Source organism: Aphanomyces astaci (assembly GCF_000520075.1).
Source record: "Aphanomyces astaci strain APO3 unplaced genomic scaffold supercont1.2, whole genome shotgun sequence".
Classification (NCBI taxonomy): domain Eukaryota; phylum Oomycota; class Saprolegniomycetes; order Saprolegniales; family Verrucalvaceae; genus Aphanomyces; species Aphanomyces astaci.
In genome coordinates, this window is record NW_009798265.1 from 285,125 (window position 1) to 305,638 (window position 20,514).

Sequence of the window (20,514 nt, forward strand, 5' to 3'; positions counted from 1 at the left end):
GCTGGGAGCTGCTCTGACTTTGGAGGGCTTCGAAGGGGGTCAACAACGGTGACGGAGGTGGCTCCATCGGAACAGACAGCAATGACGCGGGCAATCGCGATCTTTGGGGTTGCAAGAGGGTTGTTGGTGCTGTCTTGGATGGACCAGAGGTCGGGTGGTTGGCGTCTATATTGAAACCGTTCGAAGCCAACCAAAGCGCCACAAGCAGCATCAGTTGGTCAAGGTAAGTTTGATGTGTGGGAGTGGCTGGGAGCTGCTCTGACTTTGGAGGGCTTCGAAGGGGGTCAACAACGGTGACGGAGGTGGCTCCATCGGAACAGACAGCATTGACGCGGGCAATCGCGATCGTAGGGGCTGCAAGAGGGTTGCCTGGGTGCTGTCTTGGATGGACCAGAGGTCGGGTGGTTGGCGTCTATATTGAAACCGTTCGAAGCCAACCAAAGCGCCACAAGCAGCATCAGTTGGTCAAGGTAAGTTTGATGTGTGGGAGTGGCTGGGAGCTGCTCTGACTTTGGAGGGCTTCGAAGGGGGTCAACAACGGTGAGCTTGCGATGTGTTGTGGGATTACTTCTTGAGGTATTCCTGTCGGTTATAGAAATCATTGAGTTGGATGACTGCGAAGAAACTCCAGATTTTGTTTTCGCCTACCATGATTAACGTTATCTAGCAATATCAATGGAATGTGATGGTTATGTGAAATGTAGTTTTGTACTAGTATTACGTTGTACTATTAATAGCATATAATAGCTAGAGAGACGCAGCCTGTCGTTCTTGACACGTCAGCATATCATCTTCAATGGATGTCTTTCCTTCATTGGGTGTAAGTTGTGCCTTCATAGTCGCGTGGAAGGACAGTCAGGTGGCAAGTGGACGGTTCACATCCTCTTCTACCACTTGCGACGTTTGTGAAGCTGTCGTGAAGCCCGATACATTGGGCAAAAACTGCTCGTTTGCAGAGGCAGTCCAGAAGACAGCTGAGCATGGCAGCATTGGCCAGGCAACTCACTTTGTGTCCCACGCGTGGAAGTACAACTTTTGCGACTTGGTGGCCGCCATCGAAATCTACTTCTTGTCGCTCCCATCGCAAGAGTCAAAAGACAACGTGTTCTTTTGGGTCGACTTGTTTGTCGTGGACCAACACAACGCCCCAGCCCGCCCTCATAGCTGGTGGTCCACTACATTTGTAGACGCCATCCGTACGTTTGGCAAAGTGGTGCTCGTGTTCCAGCCCTTCTTGGACCCCATTCCCCTAACGCGGGCATGGTGCCTCTGGGAAATCTTTGCCGCCATTCAAAGTGGCGCCACCATTGACTTGGCCATGCCCACAGAGCAATGGACGACCTACCGCGTTAGTCTTCGCGAAGACTACCGCGCGGTCATAGACAACCTCCAAGCTCTCGATGCCCGCAAGGCAGAAGCGTTCAACCCCAACGATCGAGCTGAAATATTCCACGCCATCGAACAAGGCGTTGGTTTCGACGGACTGAACGACCACGTTCGGCAACTAGTTGCGGGGATCCTCTTGGTTGGCGTCACGCGTCATTCGTGCCAAGACAACAACCTGCAGCGGCTTACAGACATGCTCGATTTAAGCCCCAACATCAACACCGTTTCTACATTCCTGACTCCACTGGGTGTGGCTAGTGACATGAACTCACCGCTGGTCGTGGACTTTCTTCTCGCTCGTGGTGCTGACGTCAATGCCACCATGTCGTGGGGACACTCGGCGCTCCATGTGGCCTGTCGAGCGGGCAATACCGACATTGTACGACTGTTACTCTTGGCGGGGGCAAGCACGACGTTGTGCAACGCGGCCGGTCGGACTGCGTTGGAGGAAGCCAAGTACATGGCGTCCAACCCAAGCTCCGATGCTGCCTCGACAACGACGCCCCCTACTGATTCGACCGGAGTGCAACGAGCAGCGGCTGAAGAGACCCAGTGTCCCGAGGCCCTCTTGCAAGCCATGGAAGCGGCCCAGAATGCCTTGAATTCGCTCACAAAAAGCAACATAAGCGAACTCAAGTCGTTGTCCAAGCCTCCTGAAAAATGTGTGCTGGTCATGAAGTGCGTGCTCTTGATTCTTGGCATCCCTGGTCCCAGCGATACGACGAGTTTGAAAGAGTGGTGGGAGGTGGGTAAGCGCAAGCTGCTGTCGAATCCAAACATCCTCGAAGCGCTCAACGTGGGCTGCGACTTTCCGGCGATTGTGGTTTCGCCTGCGACGACAAGAGCAGCGATCCCCCAAGTTCTAGACCTGTTGGCCGACCCGGCGTTGGACCCCCCTTTGATTCGCAACATCAGCCAAGCGATATGGTCATTTTGTTTATGGGCACGATGCTACTTGATCGCCCATCAACTCCGAGAGCAGCAAACTGACATGACGGCCATCAAGACTAGCGTGGAGGGGGATCTCAAAGAAGCCAAGGCCCTCCAAGCCGAACATATTGAAATGTGCTTGAAATGCGCTGAGATTGTTCGACTCCATGTGAAGACAACCACCGCGGACGATCTGGCCTCGTCAGTTGAACCACCACAAATTGGGTTGAATCTCAACCCAATTTGTGATGGTTCAACTGATCCTCAGGGTCATCAATAATACCACCACTTGGCAGCGTTACGAGTGCGAAAAGGGCACTCGATGCAGCCTTACAGCCCGTTGAGCCTTCCGCTCCACACCCACATAATGCCGCCGCCGCCGATCATACTGCATCGCACTAAGTCCAATCCACCTGTTGAAAGTTGCCGATATAGCCAAACTCTACAATATATCCACTGTGTGCATTTAAGCTACTGTATCTACTTGTTGTCCCATTCCTTGTCAATGGCAATGCCTACAAACGTCGGGAACCGAGGGATGCCGGCTTGAGTGGTTTCCTGGAACCGATACGTGATGATGGTTCCGATGGCGGGGGGCGCGGCGCGCATGGCGTCTGTCATGCCCGAGCCGACAGAGAACGCCTTGTTCGTCCGACTTTTCACTTTTAGACTGCCCGTCACACCAACGTACTTGCCTTTGCCCTTTTCGTACCCCACGACGATGGCTTCGTCGTCCAAAAAGGTCTTCACTTTGAGTAACGTGGGCGATCGGCTGCCAACGTACTGGGACTTGGGCTGACGCAACATGAGGCCTTCCGCGCCCACAGCCTCAACGTCCGCCAGAGTTTGCAGCATCATGGCCTCCGACGTGCATTGGGTCTGTGTCACCACTTGCACAAATGGACAGTCAGCCAAAAGCGTCAAAAGAAACGCGTGGCGAGCTTCGAACGGCTGGTCTTTTAGAGTGGGAATGTCAAACACCATAAACGTGAGGGTTTTCCACTTGTCGCCAGCGTTGTGGCTCTTGACGATCCCAATCGTTTGCTCAAACTGGCGTCGACCCAGAAACAACTCACCGTCTAGGTGGTGGTCCGTGGGCAAATGCGCTTTGAAAAACTCGGGCGCGTAAAAGACATTGCCGAGCCGACTCACAAACTCCGAGCCGTTCCAGTACCCCCGCACGCCGTCAAACTTCTCGCTGATCCACCATCCCACGACGTCTTGGCGCTCCCACGTTTGCGCCAAAAGGAGTTTGGGCGCGTTTTGTTTCACGGTCTTGACGGGGCTCGTGGTCGCTGCCGAGTCCCCCCGAGTCCGCCAAGTATCGAATTCATCGCCCAGAACCTGGCGCAAGTGCTTACACGACCGGGCGTCCACCGCCTTGTTTTGCATCTTCCAGCCCATGCATGTGCAATAATACACGCCACCACGGAAACGAACTTCGTAGTTGGAACTGTTGCCTACGACATGACGGGGTTAAGCGCGGAATAAATATATCCTACATATGCAACCTGATACAGCGACCACATCTCCATCTGCGATTACGGTCTTTGGCACCGGGATGTCACCACCTATGGCTGCCTTTTCATCGTCGCCAAACATATCGGCGAACATGCGTTGGGTGATGTACGATTCGTTGAGCATCTTGACGCCCCATTGTCTGGCCAAGGTGTGTGTTGGGCTACACAATCCATGGATCACGATCGAGTCCAATATGATGAAGACATAATTAAAGTACCTGGTTGCAGTGGGCTCTTCAAAGATGCCGTGAGTCACTGCCTGCGTCAGAGTTGGAGAATACACTCCACCGTTCGTTTCGATGAACGTGATGATGTCGGCATTGTCTATGGACAGGTCCCCATAGATGAACCACACTTGGCCCTGAAACTCCATCAGCTTGGCTTTCTTCGCAGGTGGCAATGGTGTCTCCTCCTTGATGGCTGCCTGCGGCAAAGACGACAAGAAGGACTCGCCAACCACCACCACGCCCAACTTTTTGGCTTGCACGAGCTTGGCCGACGACGCGGTGGGGTCAGCCGTCACCAAGTGTGTCACATGCTTCGACACGGATCCGGCAAACACCCCACCGTGGCTTTCAACAAGCGCAGCAATTATGTCGCGAGTGCCTAAGCAAAGCTTCCCCGTGATGGCCACGACCTTGCCTTGAAGTGCTGCTGTTGACATGTTTTGGTGAATGCTGCACAAGGGGCGTTACGGCTTTTACGTGACCATCACTCTGGTCGCCTGAAACAACACCAATGTTGGAGTGATGGTGGATTGCGTAATTGTCGAAGCGGCGCGCACCAATGGCCTTGCCGCTGCACCCACGGCGCGCAAGCCTCTACTTCCAAGTATGTGTCGTCTATGGTACTAAAAGTGCCTCACGTGGTATATAGACGATATTGGGCCGCGTCAGCGATATCCACGCCCGGGTCGCTGCTTTTCAGGTATATTGGTACTATTATCACCTCCACAAGTCGACAATTCGCATAGCGATTCTACTTGGCCAGCTTGCAAGCATGCAAGGTTGGAGCTCCATGTCTGTTGTTTCGTGACGAAGACAGCGACGGTATACCGTCAAGCGCTTTCATTTCAGCCCATGGCCAGACCCTCGAGATACAACACGACGGCACAGTAGACACCATTCACCTTGGCGAGGTGGAGTACGTTGTGTGCAGTTCCAACGGTAACACGACTACGTATACCATTTGTTGTCATGCTGATATCTAGCTTGCCTAGCGGATGGAACACTGCGGTGTCGGATTCATCACCGATGTAGCCAAGTATCCCTCGAGTTCTGTACGACAAACGTCCAATGCAACCAACAGCACGACGATGAGTTTACGTTTGCCCAGTGGGTGCTCGTCGTTGTGTGCACGGCCACAGCTTTGCGTCAAGACGTACAGGACAAATCCACTCAACTTCTGTGGCAAGCCGCGAGGCTTCGTGTGGTGGAGCTCACATGCTTATTGGGAATCAACCCAACGTTCACGGAAACTAGCCGTCACTTGGAGTGTATTTCATTCCTCGAAGCCATTCAAGACACGCAACGTGTCCTTCATGACATTGCCGCCGATGACGTTAGCGTCGACTTAGGCCGCTGTTGGTTCTTACGTGTGCAGCCACACCAGCTCAATGAGTAATCAATGACAGCGTACTTCGTCCGACTTCGGATTTTGGTGGTTCTATTTGTTAGCCCTACCCTGTATACTTCGTGCTCCACTAACAGTTCGTCGATCTTGAGCTTTATTACGATAGGCAGCAGAAACAAGCGATTGTTTAGTCGAGTTTGCGGCCTGGCGGGGGCTGGCGTCCTCGCAACCGTTCCTTTTGACGAAGGGCAACTTCGTCAAAGCGAGCCTTGGAAAGCTCTCGCTTGTGCCGCAAGTCGAGTTTCTTGGTGTCTAGCATGGAAGGAACAGCCGGCGGCGTCGTGGCGTAGTCCTGATTGTGATTGACATGGTCTGCCAACACCTTTTCGTTGACATGGACTTGGCTCTCACAACCACAGGACGAGGAGCCAGACAGCACTGTTCTTGTAGGTGAAGGGGTCGGCATCGCCGGACTGTGGCTGTTGTTGCTCCTTGCGATGGTTTGGAGCTCCTTCAGCTGGACTGACAGCTTCACCGCTTGCTCTTGCAGCAACTCAAACTGCACTTCGACGGGGTTTCCATGTGTTTGCTGTTTTGGAGGTTCACTGGACTTGACCAACGCGTTCGACACGGGGAGTGCTGTTGGTACTGAGCTTGATGTGGATACTGTGGATTCGACCTCACGGAGATTCATTTGCACGGCGCAAAGCTGCTCTCGGAGTTCTTGAAACATCTTGGTAGTCGTTTGAGTGAGTTGTTTCACGCTTGAATCGAGAATCTACTCGGCCCAAGTAAGGTACACTAGGTCGTCAATACATGTATACCTCACGGTTTCGTTGGAGCAAAATGTCTTGGAGCAGAGTTGCAGGAACGGTTGATGCTAGGGTTTTCACGGAGTGCGACGCTGCTGCAGAGTCAGGGCCAGGACCAAGGAATCCCCGGTACAGCGTCATGATACACGACTCAATATCGCTTAATCTGTCCATTTTCGACTTGTCCGCGGCTTGCAGGTTGTCACCTGTTCGTACAACTCAACGTTTTCAGCCGACTTAGGTCAACCGGTTGGTATGCGTACGAGAAATATCTAGGATGGATACGTGTTGCTGAAGATCTTGCAAACTACGACATTGGTCTTGGATATGCTGGGCAGCTGACGCCTGTGCCTCACGAGAGTGCTCTACATATCATGCTTGTGGGGTCGAATGGTAGATTCGGTCAAGGGTAAGATGCCACACCTTCCACCGCCACGAGCTTCCTAGATAATACGGTCTTCATCTTCAGTAGTGTCGTCTCAAAGCGAGAAGAGTGAGCTTGTAGCTTCTCTGTGATGTGCTTGGTGTGCTCGTCGTGGGTGACGCGCATGGCTCCGTCCATAGTCGTGAGAAAGCCAACTTTGTCCAGCTTGCACGCGAGTTCGTCTTTCAGTGCTGACATTTTCTGCTGCAATTCTCTCAATTCGTTCTCGCTCGGCGTTCCGCGCGCTAATGGCATGCACAATGCGTCGCGCCGACTTTGTTGGACCTGCTCCAATTCGATGCGCGCCTGGCGGTCAAGACATGCGGCTAATGACTTCTCACATCGGGATAACCGCTTGTCGTAACCGCGCCATGACTTATGCAAGACGTAGAAGGACGAGCGAATGACCTCGGGTACATCAGACCACTCAGCCGTGCCATCAAGCATGCGACGCCCAAAGGCTTCCTCCAACACGGTACAGCTCATGTATTTATCCGAAATATCCGGATAATACAGTTTTGCGACGTTTGAGATCCTGTTTGAGATCTTGAGAATGAATCGAGCAATGACAACCCAGGCTGTGGAACTATACCGGCTACGCTTTCGATTCTCACCACCGCCGTTCATTTCCCATGCAGAAAGCCGCGTCAAGCTGCATGTTGAAGTGATAAACGAGTGTGGCCAGGGTATAAGCGCCATCACAGCGCACCCAAATACACCACTTGTCCAAGGATGGGTCATAGGCGTCCGACCGTGCGACCCGGTCACGTTTGTCCCAATGTCCATCGCTGAATCCGCCGTTGTCATGGCACCTCATCAACGCCACGCCACCATCTACGTTTCTCTTCCAAAATCCTGTTCGCCCTTGCGATTCCATGCGCAGCTGCACTCCAATAATGCGACCTCTGCACATGCCACCATGTCGTTGCAATCCTTCACGTGTGGTGCTAGTATGGGTACCCATGGGCATGTACTGGTCCTTCCAGTATGGTCCAACACCATTGTGCGAACTCATCCTTCGTCTAACGATACGTCAGCGTCCGTAGCAACATGCCTCCGACGGTTCTCCATCCAACGACCTACCGACCAAGTTCCAAGTCTCGTCACGGTGGAAGAGCGGTATGGTGATGCCATGGCATCCCACGTATGGGACGCGGGCATCTGCTTGAGCTACTTTTTGCAAACGTACCATCTGCCCCAACTCAGCCAACCACTACATGCCATGGAGATTGCATCTGGAAGTGGGCTGCTTGGCCTTGTACTAGCCACTCTGCTTCCTCCGCACTCGACCTTGGTGCTCACAGACAAACCCTCCAATCTCGACCTCCTTGGCTACAACGTCCGGCAGCATCAGTCGACACGCCCATCCCCACCCTGCTCTGTCGCTGTATGTAGCTTGGAATGGGGTAACGCGGTCCACTTAGAAGCCCTCCTTGCACCACACAATCCACCACATCTCTTACTCCTCGCCGACGTCCTCTACAACTGGGCCGCCCACCCCCAGCTTTGGGCTACGGTCGCAGCCATTGCCACTCCGCTAACTACAATCTTCTTGGCGCATAAAGACCGGGCGGCCACCTCCACGGCAGCGCTCCGCCATCTCCACGTCCACGGCACATGTCCTTCCTGTTCATTATTCTCTACGATTCCATCGACTTGCGGGTGGCAGCAGGGGCTATGGAAGCTGGAGCTCCGAGCGTCATTTGGGTCGACAGATATCTTCCAGCTGGTGATTCAGCATCATCTCAGTACATAACACGCACGATACAAATGTTCTGGCAGCTTTAAGAAGCCAGTTCTACGGAGCATACTGGCAGCGATGTTTGATCTCCTTGACCGCGATTTCCGCCTTGAGCGACGGCCCTTTCAAAATCTTCTTGAGTTCCACCGCTGGCAATTGCCGGCCGTAGATGTCCATCGCATATCTATTATGATTACATCGTCACACATGTATACACAAACATTATTGCTTTACCGTGCAATGGGCGGCAACTTGCTTGTGCCATGCAGCGCCGCAAAGAAACTCCACACGAGGGGGGTCACACATCTGTAGTCGGTCGACACCTTCAAGTGTTCGCGGGGCTGGTCGGCATCCCCGGGGAGTTTTCCCTCCAGCCGCTCTTCCCATCGAGGTTGTACGAGGGTTTCGTTGGTGATGGGGCCGGGCGGGGGGCCGTTCAAGGCGGCAAACGTCACCCACCGCTCGACCCATTTGGCATCGACCACGAGCCAGCACTCGCCGCGCTCGATTTTCGTCGAGTCATTCTGCTTCATGAGCGTGAACTCTTCCTTGCGACGAAGCGAGTAGTCCTGGCTGTTGGCGCGGTGTCGGGGAAGCGTAAATTCAAGCGTCCGCTCCTGGTCCGCCAGTTCGCCGAGGCGGCGCTTCACCGCGTCCAACGTCCACGCGCTGACGTCTTCGCCGTCGATGCGGACGAGAACGGCACCCGGACGGATGTTGTCGTGCATTTCCAGCACCCCTTGCGACCCGTCCGGCAGCGGCTGGAAGCCAATCACGATGGCACGGTCCAGGGTTTCGCTGTTCAAGAGAAGACCGAGCGGGCCTGGAGGGCAGCGGACGGAGATGGCGTCGATCGATGGCGGGGCATTGGGGTCCTTGGCGGCAGAAGAGGGCGCCGGTGCGATGTTGATGGCCACGGCGTCCACGGCATGACTCGTGGGCGAGCCGGAGCTGGTCCCTGGGGCGGCGGTAGGCGTGGAAGCGGGTGTGGCGTGCTTCGGGCTCTTGATTCCTCCCAGGTCGATGGATTGGAGCGAGCTCTGCGGTAACGAACTCGAGTCAACAAGACGAGTGGAATGGGAGGAGGTTGAATTCTACCTCGACGCGCCACCCTAGGACTTTGGCACGATCTTTTAGCTTCTTAAGGATCTCGCCCACTTCTTTCAATCCAAGCTTTGACACGTCCTTGCCGTTGATCGCAACGAGCGCATCCCCTACATGCACGTTCGAGTTCTGTTCCACCGGGCCAATGGCGTCGTTGTGGCGTGTGAACGCCTTGATCACGGTTTGCTTGTTGACTTCGTCCAGGACAATGCCAAGAGCTTTGCCTCCTTCGATGTCAACGTGCACAATGTCCCCTGCGTCGTCGACATGCGGACGGAGCAAGGCCAGCGTGTCCGAAGCGGCGTCCATTTCGAGGTGTGAGTTTGTTCTATCGTCGGTTTTACGAGGACGGTGAGGCGTTTCGCATTCCATCCATACTTGGCAAGGGTCGGTTGCGCGACTCACCTGAGAAAGGTCGGAAGCAGCGTAGGGGATGGCGCCAGGTCGAGAGAGCGTAGGTGGCCACTTGACCGAGGATCGCGAGCACCGACTGTGGCAAGGGTGTAGAAGTATTATATTTCACAGGGACCCCTTCTGCTACAGTCGTCGTTCGCACGCGAGTCCAACATATCAAATGTGAAAGGTTCACATATTGAAGTAGACATGGCATCGCTTGGAGAAGCGCCTCGACGCCCTCGAAGAAGGGTTCCGGTCGCTGTCGGAGGTGGTCCTCTTGGAGTTTGGTGCGACGGCAACCATTATGAGGTCGGCGTTGTTCATGTATGTTGACCATGAGGTAGATGAAAGCAAGGCCAACTTGGGGTTTGAGCTGGAAAAAGTATCGGCGCGATTCCGCGCACAAGAGCGGCTCATTGCCGTGTTGGAGAACCAATGTAATCGCATGGATACAAAGTCCCAGCAGTATCAATTGATGGTGGAGAAGAAGTTGGACACGCTACAGACGCAAGTGACGCGCGTGTCAGTGGCCGTTCTAGGTACGACCGACCCCTTGCATCCCGGCAGTACGACGGCCCTTATGTTGCGGGTAATGTATGTGCAGAGAACGAAGCGGAACGAACTCGAATGAACACAAACGTGGACCAGCTCCTCGTGCGGGAAGGGGAGTACATTCGGAAGCATCATGGCATGCAAGCCAACCAAGATCAAATGGGCGAGTGGCTGCAAAAGTTGAAAAACGATTCGACCCAAGTCCACGCGTTGGCGCTTACCATGTACGCTAGGAATACAACTTTCAGCAGTAGTTTCTATCTTCGGATAATTCCAGTCAAACAATCGTGACGATTTGTAGGCAAGCGGAACATGGAGCGGCCCTAGCATCCCTTGCCAGTGACACGACGGTGCTTGCAAAGGAACTCGGCACGTTGCGTCTTCAAATCAAAGCTCAAACTGCGGATTGTCTTGCCCAACTCAACTCGTTTACAGGTACCGTCGTCCACGTCTGTCCAGGTCGTGAAGGCGGGTGCTAGACGCGCTCGAGCAACAACGGCACCTTGATCGAGAGTACATGGACAAGGAATGTGCGGCGCTGCGCGAATCTTTGCAAACTAGTGATGCCATGACACGCACGTCGATCGACGCTTTGCTGAAAAACTCGTCGAGGGTGCGTAGGACGACGATATGTCCCAGGGTAGCCAAAGTTGCATGCGGCTCGTAGGTGCGTAGTGCGGTCGACGAAGGCATTTCGTTCTGCACGTCGGACATCAAAGTCCTGCGAGAGGAAATACGCAACACAAGCGACACAGTTCGAACATCTCTCACCTCGTTTGGCAACCAGAGCACCGAGGTGCAGTCCAAGGTCAGCCACTTGCTACATGCCGTCCAGTCGCTCGCCAGCATCTTGCACTTGACCACCCCCGTGCTTGGATAGATTCTAATGTAAACGCTTCATTCGGCAGCTTTGCCGACGTCCTGTTGATGTGTACAGTCGCTGGTGAATTCAAAAGTGGCGCGAGTCGTTTAAAATTAGCCAATCAGATTGCGCCGCTGAGGAATTTGGCCACCACAGGCTTGGGCCAATCACAATCTGACGTTGGGAACACCTTCGAACGTGAACTGGGCAGGCGGCAATCAAGATCCATGGACAACGCGGCGAACGACGGCATTGTCCTTCCAGCCACGTCGGAGACGAGTGAGACCTCGAGGATAGATGGTGTCGACACTGAGGTTGAAACCGTTCCATCGGTTCCTACGGCCGAGACGGCCACGTCCCTGCAGAACGGGCAACGGAATGATGACGACGACGACCGCACAGTCTCAGCGAACATGGACAACAACAGTCCTGTCGATCTAACAAGCGCTTCGATTCCTGCCGTGGCCGAGAAAGGGTCGAACCATGGAGATCATGACTCGGACACTGTGACAACGGCGAAACCGACCAAATCCCAGCCCCGCAAGCAACATGCGACCAAGAAACCCGTTGATACATCGCGGTGGGACGACGTGTTTGAGTCCATGTCGGCGCAGTTTCTCGCCAAGAGTGACGAATTGATGGCCCAGGACAAGGCGATGTACGGCCAAGTAGCGTGGGCGAAAATTCGCGGCTATCCATATTGGCCTGGGTACATTTGCGACCCGAAGATGCTCGTGAACGACTACGTGTCGATCCAAAAGTTCCTTCCGATGATGGACACGCACTTTTGGGTCTACTTTTACCAGGCGAACAACAGGTAGTATTGCGTCCAGCCCCAAATCTCCACGATATTGTTAACCACGACCCCATAGCGCGCCCGTGTTGCGGTCGCAGGTCGCGCTGTGGGAGGACACGTCCAAGCCGTACCAAGATGGCTTTCCTTCTAAAAAAGGCAAGCCGCTCAAGAACCCCAAGTTTGACGAAGCCAAGGACATTGCAGCGGTATGTAGGACCTCGCTGCTCGTCGTGGTTTGGATGGATCTAACGTCAGATTAGGTCGAGTTTCAACTGCCCATCGAGAAGCGCGTGGCGTGGGTCGTTTTGAAAGTGCTGGACAAGGTATATGTAATGAGCTTTGGATTCTCCGAAACAAACCAAACGGTCCGGACATGTAGGAGACGACGGGGGAAAAGCAGGCGCGAAAGCGAAAGGCCGCTGCCCAGCCCCCCGTCCCCCCTTCCACAGAGCAGTCACCACCTTTGGGAGACTGCGAAGCAGCGCAGCCCCCACCGAAGAAGCGCCGCGGCCGTCCGCCCAAGAATCCCGTCGCCAACGCTAGCTCGGCGGAACCGCGCGGCGGTGTCGATGGCAGAGCTGGACTTAACGCGACTCGAGCTGCTGCTGCCGCCGTCGTCGCTGCCACGCCAAAGAAGCGAGGTCGTCCCCCGAAAGCAAAGCCGATTCTGCTGGCGGCCGACCTTTCAACACAAAATGAACCTGTCCAACAACAGCCGAATCATAAGCCCATTGCAATTGAAACCACCACCACCACGATCCCCCCCGTCAAAGTGAAAGGCAAACCTGGACGCAAACCTAAAGCCCAACCCCCGATTGCAAAGAGCGACGAAACACCAACGACTAGTAGTACCACGGATCAAGAAGGGCAACAGCCACCTCTGGACATGATTGTTGGTAGTGGTGACGTGGCAGTCCCAGACGCCAGCCCAACGGAACCAGGCCAACCACCAGATGAGATCAAGCAACCACGGGGCCGTTCGCCAAAGGATGCGACCCCCAAACGCCGCGGCCGTCCGCCCAAAGCCAAAGCTGCCGTTGCACTTTTTCCGCTTGAAGTTCCACCAGTTGCTCAACCGACTCCAGCGAACGAAGTCGCTCCAACTGTCCAGGATATCTCACCAGTAACCCTCGACAAGTCGGAACCCACTACGTCTGTGGCATCTACCGTCCAAGACACTTTGGAGCCAATAAGCACCACCACCACCACCATTGCAGTAGCAGCTACAGATGGGGCGGAAGAGTCCACTCCCGCCGTGATAGTTGAAGACAAACCCGACGCTGCTGGAATGGTTGGAGCACACGACGACAACGAGAATGAAGTCGATGGGGCTTCCACCTCTCAAGTCGAAATCCCCGCAAGAAAGCGAGCCCAAGTCGACGTCAAGGTACCAGCGTCAAAGAAACCCAAAATGGCCAACGAGGTCACTGCATCCGAGGCCACCACGCTCGAGGAAGCTGGTGGGACCGGTAGTAGTCCTACAAAGTCGGTTCTTGTGATTCACAAGCTGGACCTGGACACGGCCGTGCAGTTGGCCACCGACTTGCAGGGGTGCGTGGCGGGCGAGTCCAAGGAATCCGTGGCGTCGGCCTTGAACATCATGAACGCGCTGATTGCGTCGACAGAGTTCTCGCTCGAGACGCTGCAAAAGTCGGGATTGCCCGCGGTGATCAACACTTTGCGTCAACGCGCGGTCAACCCGAACGTGAAAAAGACAGCCAGCGCCCTGCGAAAACACATGATGCAACACGTACGTACGTCATAACAAATGTACCTCCCACAATTGATAACGTTGTAGTCGGGGTATGAAAAGCCCAAGCCCAAGCCGGTGGTGCCCCCCACGGCGTCGGCTGTGGACGACGAGGAAGCAAAGGACCCATATGTCGAGGGGACTGTCGACGTGGGTGCGCCGAACCCTTTGACTGTCGAAAGCGTACCAGAGGCGGCGCCCACGAAAGACGAACCGGACAACGTCACGACCCCCGAAGGGGACGACGGCGGCGTCGTGGGAACCGCCGCGCCGTTTGGTCGGGATCGAGAAATCGTCGTGGAAATGATCCAAGCCATCATCACATCGCCCAAAGTCAGTCGCGAAATCGAGGTCCATCAATCGACTTTGTCGCATGGAAATCATAAAGCATTCACGGATGAGTGGATGGTTGTAGACGGCGCTGTACGACCGATTCAGTGACACGACGGAGGAGTACAAAACGCAAGCGCGGCGCGTGATCTTTGGTCTGCGCGATCACGACTTGTGCCGCCAAAAAGTGTTGTCTGGGTCGCTGCATGTGATGGAGTTGGTGTTTGCCTCGGACGAGGTACTTACTCTGTCGCAAGTCTTTGACTCTATGACTTATGTATGGGGATGAATCAACTTTGTAGGCGTTTACCCAGTACAATCTAGCGCCGTGGAAGGCCAAGTGATACATTTGTAGGCGTGTAATTATATTGGTACTGGAAACGTGTGGCTTTAAAACGGGCTGGTATATACATCCTGGTGGTGGTACGGCCCAAACAGCGTGGCCATATTTTCCGCAGACTCCTTCTTCGTGTTGGGGGCAGCAGCAGAGAACGGCGGCGGCGGTGGTGTTAAGTGTGGTTGCTTGTCTTTTCGCTTGAACGTTTTGTTGAGCGTCATAAACTTCTTCTTGACGTGGTTCAGGCCAGACGACGCGCTTTCTTTGGTCACGTGCCATGCCAGATGGCCTTCGAATTTACGCAGCAGCTGCTTCCACGTGCACAGTTTGCCCTGGCACACAAAGTGAGGCAGCTCCAGCTCAAACCCGGTCAAGTTGACGACAAAACCCAGGCAGGAAATGTGCAGGCAAATGTTGCCGATGCGCACGTAGTTGAAGTAAAACAACTCCGCGCCCGAGCTTTCGGCGATTTCGTCGTCGTCGTCGGGGACCAAGTCGTCCGCCGCGTCGGTCGGCAGGGACGGCAGCCGCGCGAGTTCCTTCTTGCCAAACTTGGCCATGGGGTTGGCCATGTGCAACTTCATTTCGTGGGCGGTCATGGGTGTCTTGACTTGGTTGCCAAAGAAGAACTTGAACATGAGTTCGTAGAAATCCACGGCCAACTGGATCGAAATGTCATACGGAATGCCGGGAAAGATGCTCACTTCCAGCATGTCGAACACCCGGACGCCTGGCTGCGCTTGGCTTGGCGGTAGCGGCTTGCTTTCCGCCCGAATCGACAGCATCGTTTTGACTAGAAGAATCAGCAACATGAATCATCCGCATAAAACCAAAGGGCGCGCACGTACTCTGTGGGGAAGTGCCGTCCTGGAGCCTCGGCTTGACCACGGCCATGGGGTCGTCAAAGCACATGGACGACGAGCCAGGTTTGAGGTTTTGAATCTCGAGCCACTGCATGTTGATGCCAAACTTCGTGCACGAGTCATCAAAGTACACGTGGTTGCCTTCGGCTTCGTCCATGCCGATGGCGACAAACTCGGCGCCGCCGTCTTCTGGTCCAGCGCGAAATCGGCATTGGGCTCGGCCGATTCGAAACGCCACACATTTCAACGCGGCTGACGGGGCCCCTATAGTGTATTTCCGCCATCTGAATCCTCCAACATGATTGTGGATACGAGTTCAGTTTCTTTTGGTACCGGTCGTGGTGGTGCTGCGGAGACCAGCCATGCGCAGCTCCTCGGCGACAGCAGCCTGCACCTTTTTCAGCTTGACGCTCTTGTCCATGGTCAACGGAGCCACGTTGGGTTTCGGTTTCGGCACCTTGGGCGGCGCCAACAGCACGGTCCGCACGACGCTAAAGCACTGGAAAAACTGGTTGGAATCCATCCCCACAACCACGGACGGCATGTCCACTTGGACGAACGTGGCTTGGCTGAGTAGCGCCATGTTGTACTTGACCGTGATAGAGCACTCGTTGAGAATCTGCTGCAGCAACGTGTTGCGCAGGTGCGGATTGTACCAGAGCACGCCCGCGCCAATGTCCACGTCCAGCGGCGCCACGTGGCATGTCATGTCGGTCAGCGCGATGTCGGCCATCGTGTACGCGACCAACGGATCCTTGCCCAATTCGATCTGAATCTGCCGCGAAGCTACCACCATGCTGCTCTTCGAGTCAGGCTCGGCGACGTGGATTTGGGTTTCGTAGAGGGTGAGGCTGTAGCGTTTTGTTAAGATTAGTCCAGCGGGGAAGTGGTTGTTGGAGTGTTGTGTGACGCCGGGCGCGTTTTGCTTGGTGGTGCTGCTGGTGGTCGTGGTGGTGGTGGTCGGGGTGGCATCATCCGATAGACCAAGCTTGCCTTGATGTAGCAAGTCCAGCAAGGACGTTGGCGACGACTTTTGGTGGACCAACAATGCCGTGGGTGCCTTGGAAGTCGAGCCGTGACCCCGTGCGATTTCCAGCAGCTGCACCACGTCGTCATGGACGATGTCGACCATGTGGAAAATGTGATCTCGAATGGCCACGGTCCACACCAATCTCAACTTGTTCACTTGAATGGGCACGTGTTTATTGGCTTGCACGGTCGTGTTCACAGCGTGGACGCTCGCGGCTTGCAGCACAAACGAGTTGGGTCGAGTGGGTATGTCTGGGCCGTCTAAGATGAACCCTTGCAGCGACTTGATGTCCACGGCGAACGACTGAGGCTGCCACCGCGATCTACACAAGTGCCCATTCTGTCAATAACACACCTAGTAGACATGGCGATTGAAGAGGCCGGCCGACCGGACGCACTCACCCTGTCGAGTCTTTTGCTGCACCAAACGACACGTCCACATGGTTCATTTCAAAATGCATCAGCGTTGGGGTGTTGGCTTCCGACCATCCGATTTGAACTGGGCGCAGGGCCAAGCTGACGCTCACCTGTTGCAACGCGTTAAAGCCTTGAGCGAGTCGATCGTGGCAGGGCGGCGGCAGTTGCTCCGTGAGAAACGTCTTGGCCACCCCCACGAGTGTCGTCCACTCGACCGACAACTTGTTTTCCATCGGAGTCTGGCTCGTGACTGTTGCACACACCACTGCGTGCCACAGGTCCACGTTCGCCACGTTTCCTTGATGCACAAATTGAATCGCCCAGTGCACTTGACTCAAGTGCAGCACCCGTGCACTTGAAAGCCCCAGCGTCAAGTCTGCCACGTGACAGTCCACGCGGCTCGACTTGTCCACACCAAGTCGAATGTGACCCATGCGACAGGTCAATGGATTGTCCGCTGTCAGCAATGCTACCCACGAGCTCTCGGTCACCGCCACGTCGATGGTCCCAAAGAGTTTTTGGCGGGGGTTCACCTTGACAACATCATTTTCCAACATGGACGCGTTGACCAAGTCGTCGAACGCAGCCACAACGACAGGAATGACTTCCAACGCCACAAACACCTTGTCCATGCGCAAAGTTGGCCGCTGGACGTCGGCCGTAAGCCCCAGACAATACCGGGATCGAGGGATGTTGGTGGCTGCGTTACTCAGTCCCACGTCATGAATATCCCCCGCAAGAGAAATCGAGTCAAATTCGAGCCTCCATATGTCTTGCACGGCTGAAAAGGCGCGTAGGTCGACGTCGTGGACGGCGATTTGAGTAGCAAACGACACGACTTTGGCCACATGCTGGCGGTAGTCGGCCACGGAAAAGCACGTGTCCATTTCGTTCAAGGTCGCTTCCACGGCGCAAGACAGTTGGCACGACGCGGTGATCGTCGACTTTATATCCACAGATTGCCCCGTGAGTTTCAACACGACATTGTTTCGATCGCTTGGTAGGGCTAACGTTGCGACAACACTTGTAATACGTGCAGTGAGTTCCACGGGAGGCTTGGTGCGTCGACCTAGACAACGATTATTCAGCCATCACACTTCACTTTACATCGATCGAATGTGCAGTTGAGACAGATAGGGTTGGAGGTCATACATACTGTGGTCAAGGGACGCAAGCAAGAAGAGCTGCTGAACTTGCTTGATAAATACCATGAGTTTCCACTTGGGGGGGAGTGTCAGCGCCAAGTCGTGGACGTCGAGCTTGACACTTTCGGCCCCAGTGAGGACGTTGTGAAGGATGTGCACGTCCACCGACGACACGTGAATCAGCTTGTCAGCCCTGGCATCGACGTGCGCGACGGCCGTTTGAATGATCGTGGCTTTCTCGACATTTGTCTCGACCAGATGGTACTTGAACTCTTGCACCGAGAACACGTGGAGGTTGGCTGGGAGGTGCGCCATGCCAGTCAAGTGCAGCGCCAACGCCTTGGACGCGATGGTCAGATCCAGTGGTCCTTTGATTCGAGCGGTTGTCGAAGAAGGCGCCAGCGTTGACGTGGGTGGTGGTGCTGTGTGAACCGCGTCAAGCAATTGGCGGTACGCACGCGCAAGAGAACGGACGGCCACGACGCTGGCCACGTGTTCAGCATGATTCCAATGAGCGACGGAGTCTTGGATGTGGACCACCACCACCATGCAGACATCATCCGTCTCGGTAACTTGTGCGTTGAATTGTGTTAGGATCACTCGAGGGGGCCGACTGACTGGGGCATAGACGCCATCGCAGGGGAGCCTAGATGTGTCCTGCTGATTCAAATCGAACGAGCCTTCTAGGGATTCCACCGACACTTGTACGTGCAATCGAGGTACAACCGAGGCTTGGATGTGGGAGTTCGCGACCGTCAAGCTCAGCGATGGGCGGAGGATACCTCCGCCTTCTATCATTATCTCCACCGTGAACTTGTCCGAACCAATCGACACCTGACGGCACGACGCGTCGCCCTTGTCCTCCACAACCAACCGGACAAAACGAGCCACGCCTTTTGCCTTGGTCAATGGGTCTTGCACCATGACAGTAACATCGCGGGATTCCACGTGCACGGCAACACGCCGACGGCGACGCGGTGGAGTTGGCGGTGTTGAAAAGCCCGACAAGGATACTACGCGCAATGCAGTAACGTGGTCGCGAACTGCTGGAGTCACTTGGAGGATGACAGACCCAACAGTGGTCTTGATTGAGACGACGACGGCAGAGTCATTGGTTGGGTCTGTCACGTTCTCCGCGCTTTGATTCGCATGAAACTACGATTTGCACGGTAAGTAAATAGGCAAAAAGCACATGCAATCGATCCGTATACCTCAACGTCAGACAATGCTATCCACGGTACAACGGCATGTGCTTCGTCTGTGGTAAAGGAAATAGACGTGGATTTGATCTGGACATGGGCGGCCAGTTCGTCCAACGCTTTGGTGGACGTGATGTGGAGGCTGTCGATGTGGGTGGTCCAGGACAGTTGGGTGGTGTGAAGGAACACGTGCACGGCCACTGGGAGGGTCTGGAGGATTAGCTGGAACGAGTCGTTAGTGAACGTCGCTTGCTTGGATGGAAGGCCGATAGGTGCAGGTGTCGATTGCTGTTGAAGCTGTTGGAACAGCTTGATCATGTTCTCGTAAATGCTAACAGTAGCAGAAGGGGATGGTCCGGTGCCCACAACTTGCGCTTCATGCACGAGCTTGGTCAAGTAGTGTGCCTTGACTACCAGCTGCAGATATTTGACATGCACCGACGTGGACGCCGACGGGTCAACGAAGAGGCCGTCGTGGACATGTGTGCCTGGGGGGACGATCCGGACAAAGCACGACGACGACGAGTGCGAAAACTCTGCAGTCATGATCCCTGTGGGCGCGGAAATGTCATGCACGGCGAGCTCCAGGTCCTTTCCGGAGCATTGTACCGCCAGCACGACTGTGGAACCGTCTACGACAACGGGTACCGACAGGACACAGGAGATCGAACGAATCTGAAGCTCAGTGAATTTGAGCACGCCCATGACTGCTGTGACAGGTGTTGCTATGTTTGTACAAGGTGAGAAAGGACCAACAGAATTTCTGTGAACGTACGGGGGTCGATGGAATCTGTCGTTCTGGGTGCCGCCGGTACAGGGGGACGTTCATCTCGAGTCGTTGTTGTGGGAATCGTGCTTGGTGGAGTCACGGACAAGGCATCTACGATGACCCACACCAACTTCATCTGTCCAAACGAGGACAGAAACATCTTGAGCCGGACGTCGAGCTCCACGCGAGACATGTGAATCCTCCATCCATCGCACGTCACAATTTCGACATTGAACGCTTGCAGCGGCTTCAAAATCACTTTGTCGATTTTGATGTACTGGACGTTCTTGGCTGCCGCCATGGTTGCGGCAAACGAGACGGTTCGTCCAAGGATCTGCTTGCGCCAGTGGAACGCCATTGACACGAGGCAAAGCACCAGGATGCACGTCCTTGCAGTGGACCCCCATGACGACGGCGCCACATTCTCGGTCGCCATGGAAGCGCCGCCGACGACTCCTACGACGTATAGACACCATCCCAGTCGTATCATGGTCATTGACATGATTCCGGCGCGGTGAATCTATGGAATTGTCGGCCGTTTCAAAGTGTGCGAATCAATCTGTGAATGATAAAATGAGCA

The 20,514-nt window shown here is 54.8% G+C and overlaps 9 protein-coding genes across 11 annotated transcripts; 5 read left to right on the forward strand and 4 right to left on the reverse strand.

Moving 5' to 3' along the window:
- Positions 1 to 752: 752 nt before the first annotated feature.
- H257_01025 (hypothetical protein) lies at positions 753 to 4,507 on the reverse strand. Its single transcript, XM_009824021.1, has 3 exons — positions 4,055 to 4,507; positions 3,828 to 3,997; positions 753 to 3,776 (listed from the first exon to the last, which is right to left on the reverse strand). Exons 1-3 carry the CDS (start codon positions 4,498 to 4,500, stop codon positions 2,797 to 2,799), a joined length of 1,596 nt encoding a protein of 531 aa, XP_009822323.1. The 5' UTR covers positions 4,501 to 4,507; the 3' UTR covers positions 753 to 2,796.
- H257_01026 (hypothetical protein) lies at positions 792 to 2,614 on the forward strand. The gene has a single exon (XM_009824022.1). The coding sequence runs from the start codon at positions 797 to 799 to the stop codon at positions 2,594 to 2,596; it is 1,800 nt and encodes a 599-aa protein (XP_009822324.1). The 5' UTR covers positions 792 to 796; the 3' UTR covers positions 2,597 to 2,614.
- Positions 4,508 to 4,602: 95 nt separating the features above from the next.
- Positions 4,603 to 6,501, forward strand: H257_01027. Of its 2 annotated transcripts, none has more exons than XM_009824023.1 (3): positions 4,603 to 4,667; positions 4,713 to 5,002; positions 5,056 to 6,501. In XM_009824023.1, the coding sequence occupies exon 3, from the start codon at positions 5,059 to 5,061 to the stop codon at positions 5,410 to 5,412; it is 354 nt and encodes a 117-aa protein (XP_009822325.1). In that variant the 5' UTR covers positions 4,603 to 4,667; positions 4,713 to 5,002; positions 5,056 to 5,058; the 3' UTR covers positions 5,413 to 6,501. The 2 variants fall into 2 exon arrangements, with proteins under 2 accessions (XP_009822325.1, XP_009822326.1); XM_009824024.1 differs by lacking the exon at positions 4,603 to 4,667 and having other exon boundaries at positions 4,689 to 4,763; positions 4,810 to 5,002; positions 5,056 to 6,092.
- On the reverse strand, positions 5,477 to 7,135 carry H257_01028 (hypothetical protein). Its single transcript, XM_009824025.1, has 4 exons — positions 6,644 to 7,135; positions 6,484 to 6,585; positions 6,233 to 6,426; positions 5,477 to 6,186 (listed from the first exon to the last, which is right to left on the reverse strand). Exons 1-4 carry the CDS (start codon positions 7,128 to 7,130, stop codon positions 5,596 to 5,598), a joined length of 1,374 nt encoding a protein of 457 aa, XP_009822327.1. The 5' UTR covers positions 7,131 to 7,135; the 3' UTR covers positions 5,477 to 5,595.
- Positions 7,136 to 7,196: 61 nt separating this feature from the next.
- On the reverse strand, positions 7,197 to 10,028 carry H257_01029 (hypothetical protein). Its single transcript, XM_009824026.1, has 4 exons — positions 9,895 to 10,028; positions 9,484 to 9,817; positions 8,620 to 9,425; positions 7,197 to 8,569 (listed from the first exon to the last, which is right to left on the reverse strand). The coding sequence occupies exons 2-4, from the start codon at positions 9,796 to 9,798 to the stop codon at positions 8,443 to 8,445; spliced, it is 1,248 nt and encodes a 415-aa protein (XP_009822328.1). The 5' UTR covers positions 9,799 to 9,817; positions 9,895 to 10,028; the 3' UTR covers positions 7,197 to 8,442.
- Positions 7,210 to 8,400, forward strand: H257_01030 (hypothetical protein; the record flags this gene model as incomplete). Its single annotated transcript, XM_009824027.1, has 1 exon — positions 7,210 to 8,400. One exon carries the CDS (start codon positions 7,210 to 7,212, stop codon positions 8,398 to 8,400), a length of 1,191 nt encoding a protein of 396 aa, XP_009822329.1.
- Positions 9,844 to 11,379, forward strand: H257_01031. Of its 2 annotated transcripts, XM_009824028.1 has the most exons (7): positions 9,844 to 9,943; positions 10,091 to 10,172; positions 10,230 to 10,424; positions 10,490 to 10,661; positions 10,739 to 10,872; positions 10,917 to 11,050; positions 11,105 to 11,379. In XM_009824028.1, the coding sequence occupies exons 1-7, from the start codon at positions 9,923 to 9,925 to the stop codon at positions 11,315 to 11,317; spliced, it is 951 nt and encodes a 316-aa protein (XP_009822330.1). In that variant the 5' UTR covers positions 9,844 to 9,922; the 3' UTR covers positions 11,318 to 11,379. The 2 variants fall into 2 exon arrangements, with proteins under 2 accessions (XP_009822330.1, XP_009822331.1); XM_009824029.1 differs by having other exon boundaries at positions 10,917 to 11,379.
- A 99-nt stretch (positions 11,380 to 11,478) lies between these two features.
- H257_01032 (hypothetical protein) lies at positions 11,479 to 15,328 on the forward strand. Its single transcript, XM_009824030.1, has 7 exons — positions 11,479 to 12,116; positions 12,172 to 12,301; positions 12,356 to 12,418; positions 12,475 to 13,845; positions 13,894 to 14,196; positions 14,261 to 14,413; positions 14,478 to 15,328. Exons 1-7 carry the CDS (start codon positions 11,527 to 11,529, stop codon positions 14,517 to 14,519), a joined length of 2,652 nt encoding a protein of 883 aa, XP_009822332.1. The 5' UTR covers positions 11,479 to 11,526; the 3' UTR covers positions 14,520 to 15,328.
- A 357-nt stretch (positions 15,329 to 15,685) lies between these two features.
- H257_01033 (hypothetical protein) lies at positions 15,686 to 20,470 on the reverse strand. Its single transcript, XM_009824031.1, has 5 exons — positions 19,941 to 20,470; positions 19,178 to 19,890; positions 17,978 to 19,121; positions 16,807 to 17,890; positions 15,686 to 16,727 (listed from the first exon to the last, which is right to left on the reverse strand). Exons 1-5 carry the CDS (start codon positions 20,434 to 20,436, stop codon positions 15,692 to 15,694), a joined length of 4,473 nt encoding a protein of 1,490 aa, XP_009822333.1. The 5' UTR covers positions 20,437 to 20,470; the 3' UTR covers positions 15,686 to 15,691.
- Positions 20,471 to 20,514: the final 44 nt, after the last annotated feature.